Here is a 17,372-nt window from a genome sequence, read left to right on the forward strand (position 1 = left end):
GTTAATAAAAAGGCAGGAGTAACTACTTATTGTAAGGCAAACTTTCTCAAGTCTCCAACTAACTACATATATTCTTATGAGACCATTGCAAAAAATGGCTTGCACCATTCTATTGTTTAAAGTTAAATTAGCTATTCATATTTTTATTTTGTACAAAAGAAGAAAAACAACGAGTTTTATGTGCCAACCGAGAAAATTACGTTTCTGCGCATCTGCCTATTTATTCCTGCAGCCAGCGCATGGCAGTAAAAGCCCTCGCGGTAGCACAGTTGGTAGAATAGCCGGTCCACCTCACATCGGGTGGAAAAGACCTGCAGTACCCGAGTTGAGTCTTTTTTTACAACGTGACTGAGTTAGTTGGTCTCAGGCGAGGGTAGAATGGTTTTTTTCTTCAGGAAACTCAGGTTTTTTTCTCCAGGAAACAGAAAATCAACCACAGAACACGCAATTTACAGACAATATACACGGAGCAATATGGCCTTAGTCTCTGATGCTCCTGAAACCCTACTAAAACAAACATAGTAATAAATATAATATCCAGTACTTCAGCAACAATATATGGTATATGGATAGCCTACGTGATATGTGTGGGAAAAAAATAATAATTACAGGATTTCTATTGGTCTGATTTTAATGAAATTTGGGTTTGCTAGACAAATATTTTCAAAATGCCCAAATATAAAATTTCATGAAAATCTTCGCTGGAAGTCTAGTTGATACATGCGGACGGACAAACAGATAGACATGGTGAAGACAATAGGCGCATTATGCATATATGCTAAAGTGCCTAAAAAGAGTAGCCATTTTTATTTAATCCAATAATCAAATAGAGATGATATATCCAATATAGACCAAGTTTATGCATAAAAAATAAATGGAAGTATTTTCATAAAAATATAAGAAATTAGACAAAGTCATGTTCAAGATGTCGAAATCAATAAATTTCTAGAAACCTAATATATACTAAAATAATATACGAGGTACGATCAAAAAAGTTTAGTTGGTATCTTGAAATCGTGGCGTCGTAACAAGTTACGATCGTCGCAACATATTCGGCAACTTATCTAGACATTATTATTAAAATCAGTTTATTGAACCAATAAATACGGTCTGCATCCCTTACACGGCCATTCACCCAAGAGGGCGATCCGTCATACAATTAATTATTTACATTACTGTATATACAATCTCCTAAAACATATAAATCATTTTTTTACAAACAGATTTAACAAGGTGAATTCAATTAACTGCCATATACTGTATAAGAAATATTCACAAAATTAGGTAGCAGATTTAACAGCAGGAGTCAGGGGCTAACCTTGACACTCCTCAGTACAGTATCTTGGTTTCTCGGACTTAGCTCCTATATGTCATAGCTCCATCCGCATGAAGGTTTCCTGCAATTTCTCCGATCTATATACTTTTGAGTCGCAGAACCTGTCTAGGTCAATCGCTAGTCTGTTGATACGCTGGATTTTGTTTCTGGGAAACATGTTACTTAGGCGACCTAGATTGTCCAGTCCCGCTTAAAGAGGAAGCCAGGAGTCTGTCTGGTAGAGTCCTGCTGTTCTGGGAGTACTGACGATTTCGTCGATTCTGGGGGCATCGATGTATCCGGTTATAAGTTTAGTTAGTGTTGGGATATTTTGGGCAGGAATCTGCTATTTCCAAGGCATTCCGTCTAAATTCGCTTAAGCCATTCAAGGATCTAATACTCTAAGTCGAGAAATTTGGGTACTGAGGACGAGATGATGGAGGAATACAGTGGTATGGGATAAAGGTTGAACATATCAGATAATAAGCTGTCATGTATTCCTGCGGGGTCGTTACGTAGCAGCATGGGTCTTTGTTCTGGTGATTTTGATACTGCTAAACTGTGAGGCCCTCACAGTTTAGCAGCATGAAACTTAGTCTAAGTTTGAACTAAGTCCTTATGCGTAATGACTTTTTCTACAGTTCGCCTGCGATATTGATTTTTACGTTGTTCCTTAACTTTTTGTTTGTAAAGGTCATTTGAGCTGATTGTGCGTGATTATGTTCTAAATTGATTGACTTTAGATATCTTTCTAGTCGTGTTTTCTGATTGGCCAGTTGATTGTGACTAGGAGCTTGATTAGGATTAGATGGTGTTATACAGTTTAATAAGCAGAAGACAAAGTTCTGTTGTGATGCAAGGAAGGGTTCAAGAGCTGCAGCGAACAGTAATGGGGAAAGGACCCTCCCTGCGGTACTCCTCTAGTGACCAGGCATCGGAGCAATATGGCCTTAGTTGCTAATGCTCCTAAAAACCAAATAACAACATAACATCCCCACTCCGAAAAGGTTTCGAGTACAAGAGTCGGCTGAGAAAGTCATGGCATCCGTCTTCTGGGATGCATAAGGAGTGATTCATGGTTGAGTCACTTGAACGAGGTGTCATTATCGATGTTGAGTATTATTCTTATTCTAACCTACTGAGACGAGACGTTTCCGCAAGGAATTGAAGCTCAAAAGGGGCGGAAAACTGGCCAAAGGAGCCATCTTGCATCAAGACAATGCACCGGCGCACACAACGTTTGTGACTCGGGCAACAATGTGTGACTGTGCGTTCCAGTTATTACAGCATCCATTCTACTCACTGGACTTTTTTCGGACTATTTTCTACTTAATCTCAAAAAAGGACAAGATATCAACATGGATGCACCACTTGTGTGATGGATGCAGTCAACAACTGATTTGAGTCAAAATATGAATTTTATTTGAGCGGGTTACGCTAAAGCTAGTGGATCGTGCCAGAAAGTATGTTGAATTACGGGAACTATGTTTAAAAATAAATGGGTTTTCACAACTTTCCAGCAACCTTTTCTAGAATGAGAGACTAGAAACTTTTCAACCCCCCCTCGTATAACTCTAAAATTTTAAACTGAATTTGTAATTTTTAAATAAGAGTTAATATATTTATATAAAGAGTTAAATATTATTTGAAAAATTCTAAGAATTATAATGAAAATTTCTAATTTAATAAAATTTTTAAAAATATTACATAAAATTCCATTATAACAGGGTTTTGAAAATAAGAAAATGTTTCATTTAAAATTAGGAATTTTTTTTTTTATTTAAATACGATTTTTTAAGTGTTTTAACTGTTGCCAAGAGTCTGAAAAAAAAAAAAAAAAAAAAACTATCTATATAGCACAGCTTAGCTTTCCCGCATATGGCATACCTCATTATTACGTTTCTCAGTATTAGACAGAAATTCAACTTCATATTTAGCATTACCCACATGGTGCAAGGAAGCCTAAAGTTCTTGCTGCTCCAGCCAAAACAAAATTAAAAAATTAATGAATTAGAGATAAATAATATAATAAAATACCTTTTTAACTCCCTCCTCACGTAGGTACTAATCCAGCTGACCTTTGAATTTCTTCAAGCTGTCAGCCTCAACCACCCACACACGAAACTTATTCCAGCAATTAGCTGGCTAAAAGAAAACTTCCTGAAATTCAGTTTGAACCTCCTTTTCCCGCAATTTGATGCAATTAATTTGTGGAATAAATAGCAGTGCCCTACTGGAACCGAAACCTGTGGGAATTTTGCTAGCAGTGTAACAAGTTTGTCAAACAAAATTTAAAATCTCACATCTAAAATTAGAAAATGTATATAATAGGTACTAAAACAATATTAAGATAAATGAAACAATGAATATTTTTACAGTAATTAAAAAATATTGTAAAAAATTTTTACAATATTTTTCTTATTTATAAAAGAATTTCTTCTCTTCAACAATTATGCTATTTTTTCCAATCGACTAGAGGATCGACCACACGGTTCCTTTATTAATTTTTATGACTAAGCCAAGAGAGTTCCTGCTTACCGTGACTGACTTCTTCTAGCGTAACTCACGATGAAAGGGGCGCCATGAAACATTTTAGTTGGCTTGTGCAGCGTTACGCGCAATGGCTAAAATGGTTTTCGCGCTTGTTTGTACAAGTTGTTAGCAAGTTCAATGCATTATTTATCTATTTTAATTTGATAAAACTTCGCGATGTTTCGTCCTAGCAATATCCAGGGTGCGCTTACATTAAGCTGTAGGATCAAATTGTTACTTTCAGAGTCTGAATGAATTAATGCTAATTTTTTTAATCCTCAAAATAAAAAACTTGGAACTAGTAATGAGCATTATCGAATGACTTCCATAATCGATTGATTATGCAGTTACTAACTACTAATAATTTGAATTATTTTTCATAATGGAATGAATCATTCGAATGAGAAACAATCGAATGATTCTGCATAATCGAATGATTTTGCATAATCAAATGAATCATTCGAATGAGAAACAATCGAATGATTTTGCATAATCAAATGAATCATTCGAATGATACGAGTGAATTCTTCATATTCATTCGAATGTGAATAATTATTGAGTAAGATCGAAATAATCGAATGATTTTCCATAATGAGTCATTCGAATGATACGAGTATAATTAAAATAATGACCTCGATTATGCCCATCACTATTGTGAATAGTCAATCGTTGAAAACACTAGTATTTTATACTGATATGGTGCATTCGCCACTTGACACGAGTTGCTTGAGTTTCACTGTTTCAAATAAAACCAAAATTTATACAGTATAAGAAAAACAAAAAACGATTTGTTGTAAAGATATGGAGCAAGCTCCACCTTACTCCAACTTGCAGTTTTTAAGAGATATAAAATAGAACGGTATGACAGGGCTTGAAAGTCGAACAGGCAATGACTAAAACCCATTGAAGTGAAATACTGATGATAAAAAGGTAAGAAAAAACAAGCATCAAATTAACCTCTTTCTGCGAAGCGCAGGTTGAGAAAAGCAAAAGAAGGCAAGAATGAAACTTAATGGACACAAAATGAACAGGATCCGTAGGGAAAGCAGTTAAAAGCCTAATCATATGGCCGCTGTGTGATGTTTGGCTACCAGTTTGTCTTTCACATAAAAGTGGCTTCAGAAACAACAGTGGATCGTAAAATTCAGATGTCATTCCGAACCTCAGCCCACACATCCTCGAGAAATTGGGCAAAGAAAAGTAGATGGACTGTTCGTTAGTTGCCTGCCATCAAAAGCTTTATTAAGAATATCTAAGCGGATAAAAGTAGAGTTAGAATTTCATAAATGAAAGAAGGCAAACAAAGTTTCACGGCCTTCACTATTAATGCCGCTTTTGCCAAATCTCTTGCGATGTTGTTTCTCAGTCATGCAAGATCACAAAAACAAAAGGCGTTCTCGAAGAGCACGCAATTATTCTCCAGACAGTCGAGAAGATTACTGAAAATCAAGACAGCGCTGCGTGTGGAAGGTCAATAGGTAATCCGCAACATTCAGACAACTGATGAATGATTGTGGACATTAAGAAGTGTGTAAAGGCCCCGCTAATGGCTCAGATTGAGCAAAATAAATTATGATTAATGGAAATCACACCATCAATTACCGACATTTATCCATTAAACAACGAGGAGAGACATTTATTGAGAAACAAGGAAGGACATAATTCTGTGAGAGAGAGAAAAAGAGATGGGCTCTGGAAAGTAAACAAATAAGGCAATGCCAATTATAGCAATGAATCCTACGTTTTTTTTCTCCTTATACCAATGTCGATAAGCTTAATGTACAGCGTAATTTTATTTTTTGAAAGTTATGTCGACTTTCCAGAGAGTCGCAACCAACACTGAAAACGATTGGATTAGATGATGGAATGGAAATAAAACAAATCAGGATGGGGGGAACCAGTCATGTACGCAATTCTTCAAAAACTCTCTAAATTACTTATCGTTCCGAATCACACACAAGATAGTGCGTGATTTAATTCACTTTGAGTTATGAGGCTTTATTGGGTCTCAGCATTCTTGTTTATACTCCGACACGACCACCAGGTCAGTGGAGTTTGCAATAAATCATCAGTACTGTACAAACATTAATCGTATTTAGTAGTCACCAGCTTGAACCCCGGTCCACCACTCAAAGAGCGCGTGCTATTGCACTCTCGCACTGACCACTCGGCTACGTCAGGCCTCTTTCATTTTCTGATTCAGAATTCGTATGGGCTGCTTCCATTGAGCCATCTGCGTTTTCCTGTTCTAATAACTGTTTCTGGAGGAACAGGAAGTTCGTCACTGTGACTAGTTGTTCTAATGGCTGATGGAATATTCGGATACCAACTCCTCATCTTGATCACCTAATGTGTAGTTGATCAAAATAAAGTTCATATATTTTCTTTAAAATGTTTTTCGGCTTCAATTAATTCAAAATAATGATAAAACATCCGTTTTCTATATAAAATAAATAAGAAAAATTTAAACTTTCTACTAACCAATATTGACATCTCTACTTACTGCTCACTTTAGTTATTAATAACGAATGCGTGGATCGTTGTATAAACTTTAGAAAAGTTCAGATAGATGAACTCCCAGTTAGGCTTAGGTTATTTATAAGGACTAGGAGAAAATTAAAGAGAAAGAAAGAAAAATATCCCATCATTTGTTTTCATGTGGGGGGGGACCCATCTTCTGTTTATAGCTTACGTCTTAATAAACAAATTTATTTCACTGACTTTCTATACAAGAAAGAAAAGCAACATTAATCTTTTCTGTTTGGGGAATGATGACGGAGGGGGGAGGGGTTGTTAAGCTTTGTTCCATACGGCGTCCTTCGTTGTGCGTGTCAAGGCAATTCGGACGGCTATAATTTATAGGTGGAGGATCAATACCAGACTACACTCCAATACCAGACTGCACTCCAATCTGAAAGCGCGTTGAAATGAATTATTTACAATGAATTCATCTTTATAAATTGGCCGAACATGTAAGATTTGTATGAATGAAGATTACTAAGCAAAAAGATAGACAGACAAACAGCTATATTTATTTAGACAGATATCCTTTGTCTAAATAAATATAGTTGTTCGCACAGAATCTGCTGCACTTTAAACAAACAGATAATAAATACAGAAAAAGATTAAGGATGTTAAAGATTACTATACGGCAAAGCATCGTTTATAATGAAAGGATTTTTATAACAGCTAAAATAAGTCGTACCTTGAGAAGTTTAGAATCCCCTTCCTTTCAACAAAAAAACTTCAAAACTTCAGCTTGAGAGCATTGCGCGTGCGCAAGACAGATTACTATTAAATATAACGACAGGGACGAAATACAACTATCAAGGGACTTTCAGGCAAAAGCAAATCTAAAATGAAACGCCAGAATTCTGTCCCACTGACATGGAAATCGATTTCACAATTATGCGCATGCGTAGAAGGAATGTCGAGAGTTGACAGTTTTTATCCGTTGGTGTCACCAGCTTAACTTAAAAGTAACTGAATTTTTTTTACGGTGACAGTTTGGATGCGTTTGAGGGTTAAGTTTTCAAACGGTTCCAAACAAGGTTTTCTGCAGAATTAGTTGGATGCGTTATAAATAATTAATTAAAAAGACAATGAGAAATTGCTGTTTATGTTTTTGAAATATTGGATTTTTTTTTCATGAAAACCCCAAACACGAAAGGCATCAAAACCTATAGTACTTAGTACAGTGCATGGGTTGAAGGAGAAGTATGGGGGGGCTGGGGATTCCGGAAACTTTGCTCTAGAGACTAAACATGGGTTTCACCACTTCAAGCCTCCAATAAGCAAAGTGGTATTATACTGTAATGTTGAAAGTTTCTGCTGTTATACTGAATTTCTTGATGGAAAGGGAACGTTTGTTGATGTTCGGAATTCTGTTTGCCCTTTTCCGTTCAATCCTTTTTTTATATTTCCAGGACTAATCTAAAACTATGGCTTTTATAGTTACTTACCGGAAATTTAGGACGTTCGCTTTTTTTTTCTTATCCATCTGCAAGTGGTGGAGTCACCCAACCATATTTCTCGTGCGTTTTAACAAGACTTCGAAAGGACGCTTCAGCAGACTTCCGACTAAATTCTTTGCCACTTTTGCACTTCCGAGCGATCCTCCCTTGTCCCTTTACGAGACTGGCAGCGAATTGCATGACCACGGCCTCAACGGTGTAGGCGCTGGCCCATCCTCTTGGTGTTAGAAGTTCCATACAGATGGCGCCACCTTCCATAACGAACCCCTTTTCGATGTGTGGTGAAATCACACGCATGAAAGGCGGAGAGAAGGGGAAATTGTCTGGAAAGGTCAAGTTCAACAGGACGCAACGAGTCCCTGTCTCTTGCATATCACGGTAGAAGTCCGATTCTGGGTCAATTTGATACAACTTGATGTTCCACTCGAATAAGTTGTCGTCCACCAGTTCCACGGTGAATGGCGGTCGGTCGGTATTCCGGGCATGTTTGCTTATTTCCTGGAACTCCTTCATTAGTCTGCGCGTGCGCACTGTCTGGCTGTGCTTTACCACACTGTCAGAAACTACGCTTGAACTTCTGGAAGACGACTTGGACTTGAACACCACCCCTCGACTTGGGGAATTGTTGCAACCACCTTTTCCTGCTGCGTGAGCGCCCTCTGCAGGACTAATTTTCGCATCCCTTCTAGATCCCCTGGGACTAGAACAGTGACCGAAGAAACGTAAGGCTGCTGACTGATGACTAGGAGATTCAGATCCACCATTTTTCCTTCCTCCTCCTTCGTCGCTGAGCCTTTCGGATGGCTTGAAGAACTTCTTCAGCGCTGATGCCATATTGGAATTTCAAATCATACTGCTAAATTACCACAAGATCATCTTCGCTCCTGTCAGCATCTTCGATGATATCTTGCCATTCCCACTTTCTCAGCACAATCCATCAGTTTCGCTACATAAAATAATTTAAAATACTCATTAACATTAATGAAACATTATGCAGTGTTACATTATTTATAATGTACAGAAATATAAAATAAATGGTTATAGGAATTTTCACTGCAAAAGGAGGATCTATCTAACCCTCGCCCATAAGACGCATCTATAGTAGAATTATTTTAATAATTACCAGCATATGTAGTTATGAATTAATTTGTTAATAGACTGTAAACTTGGAAATAAGATCACCTACCTAATCTCAATAACAAGCCATTCTGTGAACATTTATAAGCTTAGATATAGCTTACGGATGTTCATAGATATTCGATAAAATTCAAGTCAGGGGAACTAGATGAGACCAGATGTCTGTGATGAGGAGGATACCCCGTCAGATGGAGAGAAAATCTAACAGTCCTACTGCACGGTGCTCTAGATTGTCCCACATGTATCCTGCCATCAGCTGCGTCACAGTGATTGACCGTCCTGTTGGTCCTCAAGAGAATTGTCAGTCACTGCCTATACCCTCGCATCGTTTACTCCCGTAGTTCAGTCTCCTTTTTCCCATTAGTGTAGGTGGTCCGAGTTCCAGTGTATTTCTTTAATAATATCCGTTTTTAATATGAACTTTCACCCACGTCTTAAACTTTCAGGACAGGGAAGAATGGTATATGAACATCTTCCGTCGCTTGTTCTCGATGACTAAGTGCATTCTATATCAAACATATTTAAGAGCGTATGGATAAGAGATAAAATAAAAAATTAAATTAAGTTTTTAAATTAAAATTAATTAAATTAAAAAATTAATTAAATCCCTATAATCTGTTAATTTATCGAGTACTTGTAATGGACTTTGCGATTAAATTCTTTGTATTCCAAGAAGGTTACGCTCATAGAATTCCGTTTCTTTTTGATGCGAATTACGAAATTCAAATTACGAAAGATAGAATTACAAATTAAACAGACAAGTATTTATTCAATCCAGAGTATTTCGAGAAATTAAGCGCGGTATTTCAATAAAGTAGGACGCTGTTTTCCAAGGTTCGCTAATCAAATTCACTTCAGGAATAACTTGAAAACTATTTCAATGACAGCGAATGTTACGAAACCATTTCAATTACCGGTATAAACTGTTGAATGGTACAGAGAATGTGACATAGAATTGTTGACTACCAACAGGGAAAGGGAAGTGATGGTTTGCATACCGAAAATGTCAGGTTTTCGAGAGAAGAAATAATTTATGCATTTTTAAAGAAAGGCGGTGAGTTAGATTACTAGATAAATATTTATATGATGTTTAACTCGGTGAATAATTCAACGGTGGTCTGAATACAGTATTCATGGTGAAGAACTGAAAGTTGAAGCACTAGTCTCAAATTATCCAATAAATTCGATGTCATGGTTAGCTATAGTGAACTAACTTAATGGTGAATACTTTTAAATCATTCTATACATTCTAGTAGAACTGAACAGAACACGCACTTCGATGTAATATTCAGATCGTGTGGGAGAATCTTCTCTAGAGTTCTAAAGTTCATATCCTTTCAAGCAATTAATCTCAACGACAGTTATCTTCTACCGTGAAAAGATCCGTGAAATAGGTACAAAAGTTTGAATTCGCGTAATACAAAACTTTTGTGCCTATTTTAAATTATTCTCATTGCTTAATTTGAGTAAGAATTAAGCACTAAGAATTAAGCTCTTCAAAAGGAATTCTACAATACTTTGTGGAGTTTAGGAACCCTGACTAGAAATGGAAGCATTAGGAGATTAAAGTTACGTGAAGAAATTGGCCTTTGAAAAGCTAATTATAATCTGTACAATTCGTTAATTACGTTTAGGTAACCGACTAATAAAGGTTTTCAAGTAAAAATTCAGAGACACTCGCTAACATTTTTTTGAGAAAGTAGATGGAAAAACTTCGTATTTTTAAAATGGGCACTGTATACAAATGATTTTCACAAAATGGAAAGCGGACTTTTATGATCACTGCATATCCCATCTAATGATTTGTATTTGGCAGTACAAGCAATGGCTCTTTGCGGATAAGAGAATGGTTATAATCCGCGTCATCCCCGCACCCCGTGGAAAAGGAACAAGTTCCAGTCCCATCAGTGACGCGAGGAACTTATGGTTTGTGTTTTGTCCAGCAAAACAGGCAAACTGACCAGGAACACACGCAGTTTACGAACATTACACAGATAGATGAGAATTCTCGGGTGGCCCTAATATGACATTTTTAATATGATAGTGCAGGCAAAGGGAGACTAGGATACCCTGACAGCCATTAATCCTAGGTATCCTGTCAGAAAATTACCCCCATTTTGGATGCTTTGTTTACAGTCCGTTCCAAACAAAATTTACAGAAGAGGAGATATTTTTTTCGTTCAAGACTGCGATACAATATCTTGAACGAAACAAGATGGCTGCTATTAAGATCGGAGGAAACGTACTCCCATTTAGAACTTTTGTGCTTACAGTACAATCCAACAAAATTTATAATATATATAGGATGACCACAGAATATTCTGACAGGGGTAACTTATATTTTGATATATCATTTAGAAACAAGGTCGCGCATATGTAAAATTCTTTGTCCCAAACTAAGCACTTGAAATTTCAGTCATTTAAAGTTGTGTTTTTTTTTTTTTTTTTTTTGTTCCTGAAACAGTTTCCAAAAATTCGGGGGTAAATATATTGCAGGTTAACAGATGATAAATATTTCATACTGTATATATTTCAGCTCACTAATTCATCGGAAATGATGTAACTGCTTTCTACTGAATTTTCTCACGTTCATATATCTATTTCTTTGGTTTATCGGATAGTGGTTTAGTTCTTCTACCACAACTTTTCGACTCTGCTGGAAGGCTCAAAAGTGCTGTGGTAGCACTAGTGATGTAAACAAAGCATATTCTCTGCAGGATTATTCTGATGAGAATTTTAAAAGAATTCTGTGAAGTAATGATTAGACTTTTCCTGATTCATGTCACAGATCTTTTTGGATGTGATTAAACTTTCTCTTGGTTGTTGTTGTTATTTGATTTTTAGGAGCATTAGCAACTAAGGCCATATTGCTCCGGGAATATGCAGTGGTCATTCCCTGACCTTTCCGCATCTTCTGTATTTGGTGGCTCACTGGCTCGAACCCCGGTCTAATCAAGAAGCACGTGCTACGCACTGCTGCTATGTAAAAGTTGGAACGTTTGTTTAAAAGTCTTGCCAGCGCAAATATTTTGAGACAGAATATATTAAAAATACTATAAGGGTGAAGAGTCACTTAAAATATCTCAGAACTCCCACTTTTATAATTATAAAGAAATAAATATATTCTGTTTCTTGCTGTTGTTATTACAGATAACGTTGTATCATAAAATTTACACAGTACTTCAAGAGACATCAACAACCAGCAGCGCATACATGTATCACACAAATCAATTTAAGTGACATCCTGCATCTAAAAAACAAACTATGGAAGGGGGGTTCAAAAAATATGAAATTTTTTGCTTGATACTTTGAAATCTGTAAAGCAACCACAAAAATTTTGGTTTCAATCTGACATTTTTTTTTTTGCAGTGCTGAATGAAGTGAAGTGAATGGACAGATTAGTTCTTTCTGCAAAGGAAAAAAAAAACATGGTCGCTGTTTATGGAGAAGGCTGCCCAGATTACAGCGTTGTTGCACATTGGTATGAACAATTCAAATATAAAAGAACCTCAGTGTATGATGAAGAAATCCCAGAAAGGCGAGCAACAGCTGTAATAGAAGAGTGCCGCAAAAATTGAGGCATTAATCCTGGAAGATTTATATGATAACATATTACCTTCAAAAGGGCTGTACGGTGACGTATTATCTGCTCCTATAAAAGGAAAAAAATATTGGGAAAGCTATCAAAAGAGGAATAAATCTGAGGATTTATTCCTCTTTCTTGTCCTGAAATCCTTTCTTCGTGGAAAACACTCTGCTGCTGATGATGTGATTTTTGCTGACGAGTCGTGGTTTGAAGGACAGTCAGATGACCTCTACAAAACTATCACAGCTACTTCTGGGTGAATAGAAATATTTTTGACCTCCTCCCCCCTTTCCTGCTGAATCAAATCAATTATTAACAACACACACATACAGACCTTGCAGTAGCACAGCGATTATGATCACTGTCTTCCTGCTCCCGATGTAAAAGGCCTCAGTTCGAATCCAGTCAATGACGCTAAGAAATTTTTTTAATGGTTTTTTTTTCCCCTCACTTCGTGACTGAGTTAGTCAGTCTCAGACGACTAACAAAGTAAATCAAAGTTAACATGTGGTAGCTTGTTGGAACCTCACTAATTTCTTCATTTTTTTTCTTGCACAACTGACTGGATATTACAGTTCCCAACAGATGGATAAGCAGACGTGAACCCACAGAACACTGTGAATTCTCATTTCATCCCACCACCGGGAATCTTGTGGAAATGAGTAAAGGAAAACGAATTTGACTGGACATTTAGCCTACGATGTGAAAATAAGCCTAAAAACTCTTCTGAAAATATTCAAATCTGTCATAGGCGAGGTACAACTATATATTCGAAGAAATTCTTCTAGTACCACTTTTCGCAACGTTTATTCCTTCATTAAATTGCGCCTCTAATTCCCTGAACCTTATACTTTCATAAACACATTTAATTACTTGTAACTGGGATTATTTTACAGCACTCTTGAATAATGCACAATCTCTTAGCAATTATTAATAGGCAATTGAGAGCTGGGAGCTATGGAATTTCGGTGAGTAATAATCTAGGTAAGATGTGATGTACAAAGTACTATGACTTGCTTTTAAGCAATTTATTGTTAATCAGCTTATTTTCGAAAACAGATACAAATTAATTGCATTACTCTTGGTTGAAGTACGCACTAATTTGAAGATGTGCATGTAAGCAATTTATTTTACGCTATTCTAGTCAGTGAAATTAGAAAAGTTTGGGCCTAATTAAACTTTTATACAAAAGATTAGCACTTTGTGACTCTAAGAGGATAAAAGGAGTCCAGTTCAGTCCAATGCGTGTCTGTGTGTGAAGTGCCAAAAGGTATGATATCCGTAATATCTTGTATTTTACGGTCTATTTAGTGGATGAAAAACTTTAGTTCCTTCAAAATAAAACCACAACCCTCGCTGTTTCAGCGGGATTCGAATCCAGATCCTTTTCAGTCCGAGTGAAAAATACAGAGCTTAACCACTCCACTAATCGCGAGGGCGAATGTTTTATGTCCACGGTTCTAGATTTCTACACGTTTTACAGATTTCTATATATCATCATAGAATTATTGGTGGACATGGACTGTTGTCTGGGGGGGGCATCAAACACAGGGTAAACAAACATACATATACGGTATACATACATGGCCATGGTTCTAAAATTATATTTTGAAATAAAATGTATACTCTTTTTATTTTATTTTTTTATTTTATTTTATTAATAACAAGATACACAACAGGTAACCATTAACAGTGTATCTGAGATCAGATCAATAAACATAATAACAATAATATGAAATCCAACGGGACGATAAACATTGATATAGATTCAAACAATAAAAGCATATGTACAAAAGAGGATTGTATTAAGTTAAGTTACCGGTAAAACAAGTAATAATTAATCCGTTAGAGAATAGAAAAATAATACAAAAAATAATAAGCTACAATAATTAGATGTGAGCTAGTCACTTTGCAGTTTAAGTGAAGAGGCAAACTTGTGGATGGAGTTCATCAGTTATTGGGAGTTGTCAAAGAAGTCAATGCGAGAGTCATTTGCTGATTTGCTGATTCTGTTCAGTGGACTGAACTTCATTAAGTCCGTGTTGGCAGAGTCAAGGCGAAACGGTGTAAGGTTCCTGACTTGTCTACAAGGAGCATTGAAGTTTATTTTACTCAGGATATCAGATGCTTCGTAAATTCCAGTGATTACTTTGGCTAGAAGGGCGATGTCAGCAGTAACTCTTCTAGTGCACAGAGGCCTCAGTTGAAAGTAATCACACAGCGATTCATAATACACTGAGTGATAGAATAGAGGATTGCGGTACGTAAGGTAACGGACAAAGTTTTTTTGGACTGCTTCAATTTTGTTAGTTAAAGTCTTTGTGTGAGGATTCCAGATGGGTGAACTGAATTCAAGGATTGGCAGAACAATAGTTTTATAGAGGATAACCGCATATCTGTAGCTTTTGAACTTGTATGTGTTCCGTTTGATGAATCCCAGTGTTTTGAATGCTTTGCTGGTGATTTTAAGGACATGGGCATCGAATTTAGCACTGAAACAGCAAACAGAATATAAGATTTTCAGACAGCAATATAAGTATCATCAGAATACCACAGCATTCACCATTTCAATACAAGCCTGGAAACTTTTGAATGGGATTTCTATTTTAATACGTTGCAATCCCTACGTTTCTTAGGTAATTTCAAAATTGGCTTTTTTCGTATGACGTAACTATTTTCCACAATTTGGAAAACGGAAAATATTTTTTTCTTATTTTGTATATTTTATGTAATTTATTCAAATTATAATTTTGTAAAATAATAAAATGGACAAAACTCAATGAACAAACAGAACAATAATATTAAACAAATAAACGCTTAAAAGACCAGCCGTAGTCTGTAATCATGTTTAAGTTCCACTTTCTCCGGTTTCTTCTTTCCATCTCCTTCATGCACTTAGTGGTCAAAAAATTAGAAACCTTTTGGAACTGGCATTAACAGATAAACCTATGGTACGCAAATGTAAGTTATGGTATGATCAAAAGTTTCTTTATATTAGATAATTACTGTATGGTTTCCTAGGGCTTCTTAGTTGATCTGGTCATGGGGACAGATGAACTTTCCGATTTTAAAAAAAGGTGTTATGTTGGGGCACGTTTAGCAAGAGCCACAATTGAGAAAACAACAGAAATCACCGGAGTGTGAAAGCAATCATCTTAAAAGTACATAATAAGTGGAAGACGGAAGGAGAATGCAGCTCTAAAAGGAAGAAATGCAGTAGAAAGTCAGTACTCCAAGAACGAGACCACAGGAATTTAAGGAGAACGAATTGTGCGTCAGATTAGAAAGTCCACTGTGCAGTAAATAATTAAAAAATTCAATTTAGGCAAAGAACGACCCATTTACAACCGAACTATGCAGCGGGAATTGAATAATCCGGGATTTGGTAGTCGTGTGCCTATACAAAAGCCGCTTCTTTCTGGAAAAAATCAAGAGTCGGCTGGAGTGGCGTCTCCAACTCCAAGACTGGAGTGGACTGTGAACCAGAAGAAAAATGTGATCTGATGAGTCTCAGTTTACACTTTTTTTGCAGCAATAGTGAAAGTATGGCGTGAACATCATGAAGCCTGTCTCGTGTCCACCACTCAAACGGACAGAAGTGGTATCACGGTACAGGGAATCCTTTGCTGATACAAAATAGGTCCGATCGTACAATTATAAGGTCGTTTCGCCTTCAGTGAATATCCTTCTGCCTTATCAGACCAACTTCGCCCTGCAATGCTTCAATTATACCAAGACTACGATGGATTCTTTCAAGAAGACAAAGTAATTATCCACCGTACAAAAGTTTGTATCTGAATGGTTCGAGGAACATTCCCAAGATTTCGAACATCTACCCTGACCACCTAATTTTCCAACTGAGAAATTCTGGGATATGTTGGAATAGGCAGTTCAGCTTCAGAGTACTCTACTACCGACCACAGCAGCTGACAAAAATCTAGATGGAAGAATGATTAAATCAGGAGCTAGACTCTCTCAAACACCTAATGTAATCCATACCACGTTGTACACGGGCTGTAAATCAATAAAGCTTTCTAATTTTTTCATCAGTGAGTGTACGTTGATGGAAATGGTCACTGTTCCTCCATAACTAAGAAAAAAAATAATAATAAAATATATATATACTTCCCCGTATAGGCAGAGCAAGTAATCTTAAGGCTCATTTTATATACTAAATTTTGAACTTTATTTGGCACACTATTTAATTATATTTACCAAGGATACAAATATTGCTATATTCTTCTCTGATCGCATTTCAAAGATCACTCAAACAATGAGCCACTGATATGAAACTGAGCTCCTTTCATTTTGTCATTCAATTTTTTTTTAGCTTTAACTATACACATTGCATATAATAAAAAACGTGTCAATGTAGAAGTCACTATGTTAGCAATCGAATACATTGCTGCAAGCTTGTCTAAATGGAAACGGCTATTGTCCATGTCAATATAATGAACCCCAAAGCCGGAATATAGTAAACCGACTACCTTAAATGTGGTAATCCATCATAATCTTGGTGTGTTTCTAACATTAGTTCGCATCCATCCATAATGATTACCTCAACCTGTCACTGAATAATATTTCAGAATTCTGTAGCGGTTTATGGCTCAGTTAACACCAAAATAATATAAAGCAATTTGTAAGGGTGCCAAGAACAGATTTACAGAGCTTAAATAACAAATGTGACAGCTTATATTTGCAGTTTTTCAAATTGTTGTTCTCCAGGTTTCCATAAAGGGTCACGGAGATTTCTGGAAAATAATTTGTTAATGGAGAAAAATGTTTAAAACGTGATATTAAATTAAGAAGGGCTCTGGAAGATAATGTG

At 36.4% G+C, this 17,372-nt stretch overlaps 1 protein-coding gene across 1 annotated transcript in view; it reads right to left on the reverse strand.

The window, feature by feature from the left end:
- LOC150078776 (ubiquitin-conjugating enzyme E2Q-like protein 1) overlaps nt 1-17,372 on the reverse strand; it is a 102,258-nt gene that overhangs the window by 14,091 nt on the left and 70,795 nt on the right. Inside the window, exon 3 of the mRNA XM_090382434.1 lies at nt 7,810-8,767. Within this exon, the coding sequence (XP_090238560.1) occupies nt 7,840-8,655 (816 nt within the window). The 5' untranslated portion in view covers nt 8,656-8,767 and the 3' untranslated portion in view covers nt 7,810-7,839. The remainder of the gene's footprint in view (nt 1-7,809; nt 8,768-17,372) is intronic.

The sequence above is a fragment of the Mastigoproctus giganteus genome, chromosome 10, assembly GCF_048544385.1.
Source record: "Mastigoproctus giganteus isolate SK-2022 chromosome 10, ASM4854438v1, whole genome shotgun sequence".
In the NCBI taxonomy this organism is placed as follows: Eukaryota; Metazoa; Arthropoda; class Arachnida; order Uropygi; family Thelyphonidae; genus Mastigoproctus; species Mastigoproctus giganteus.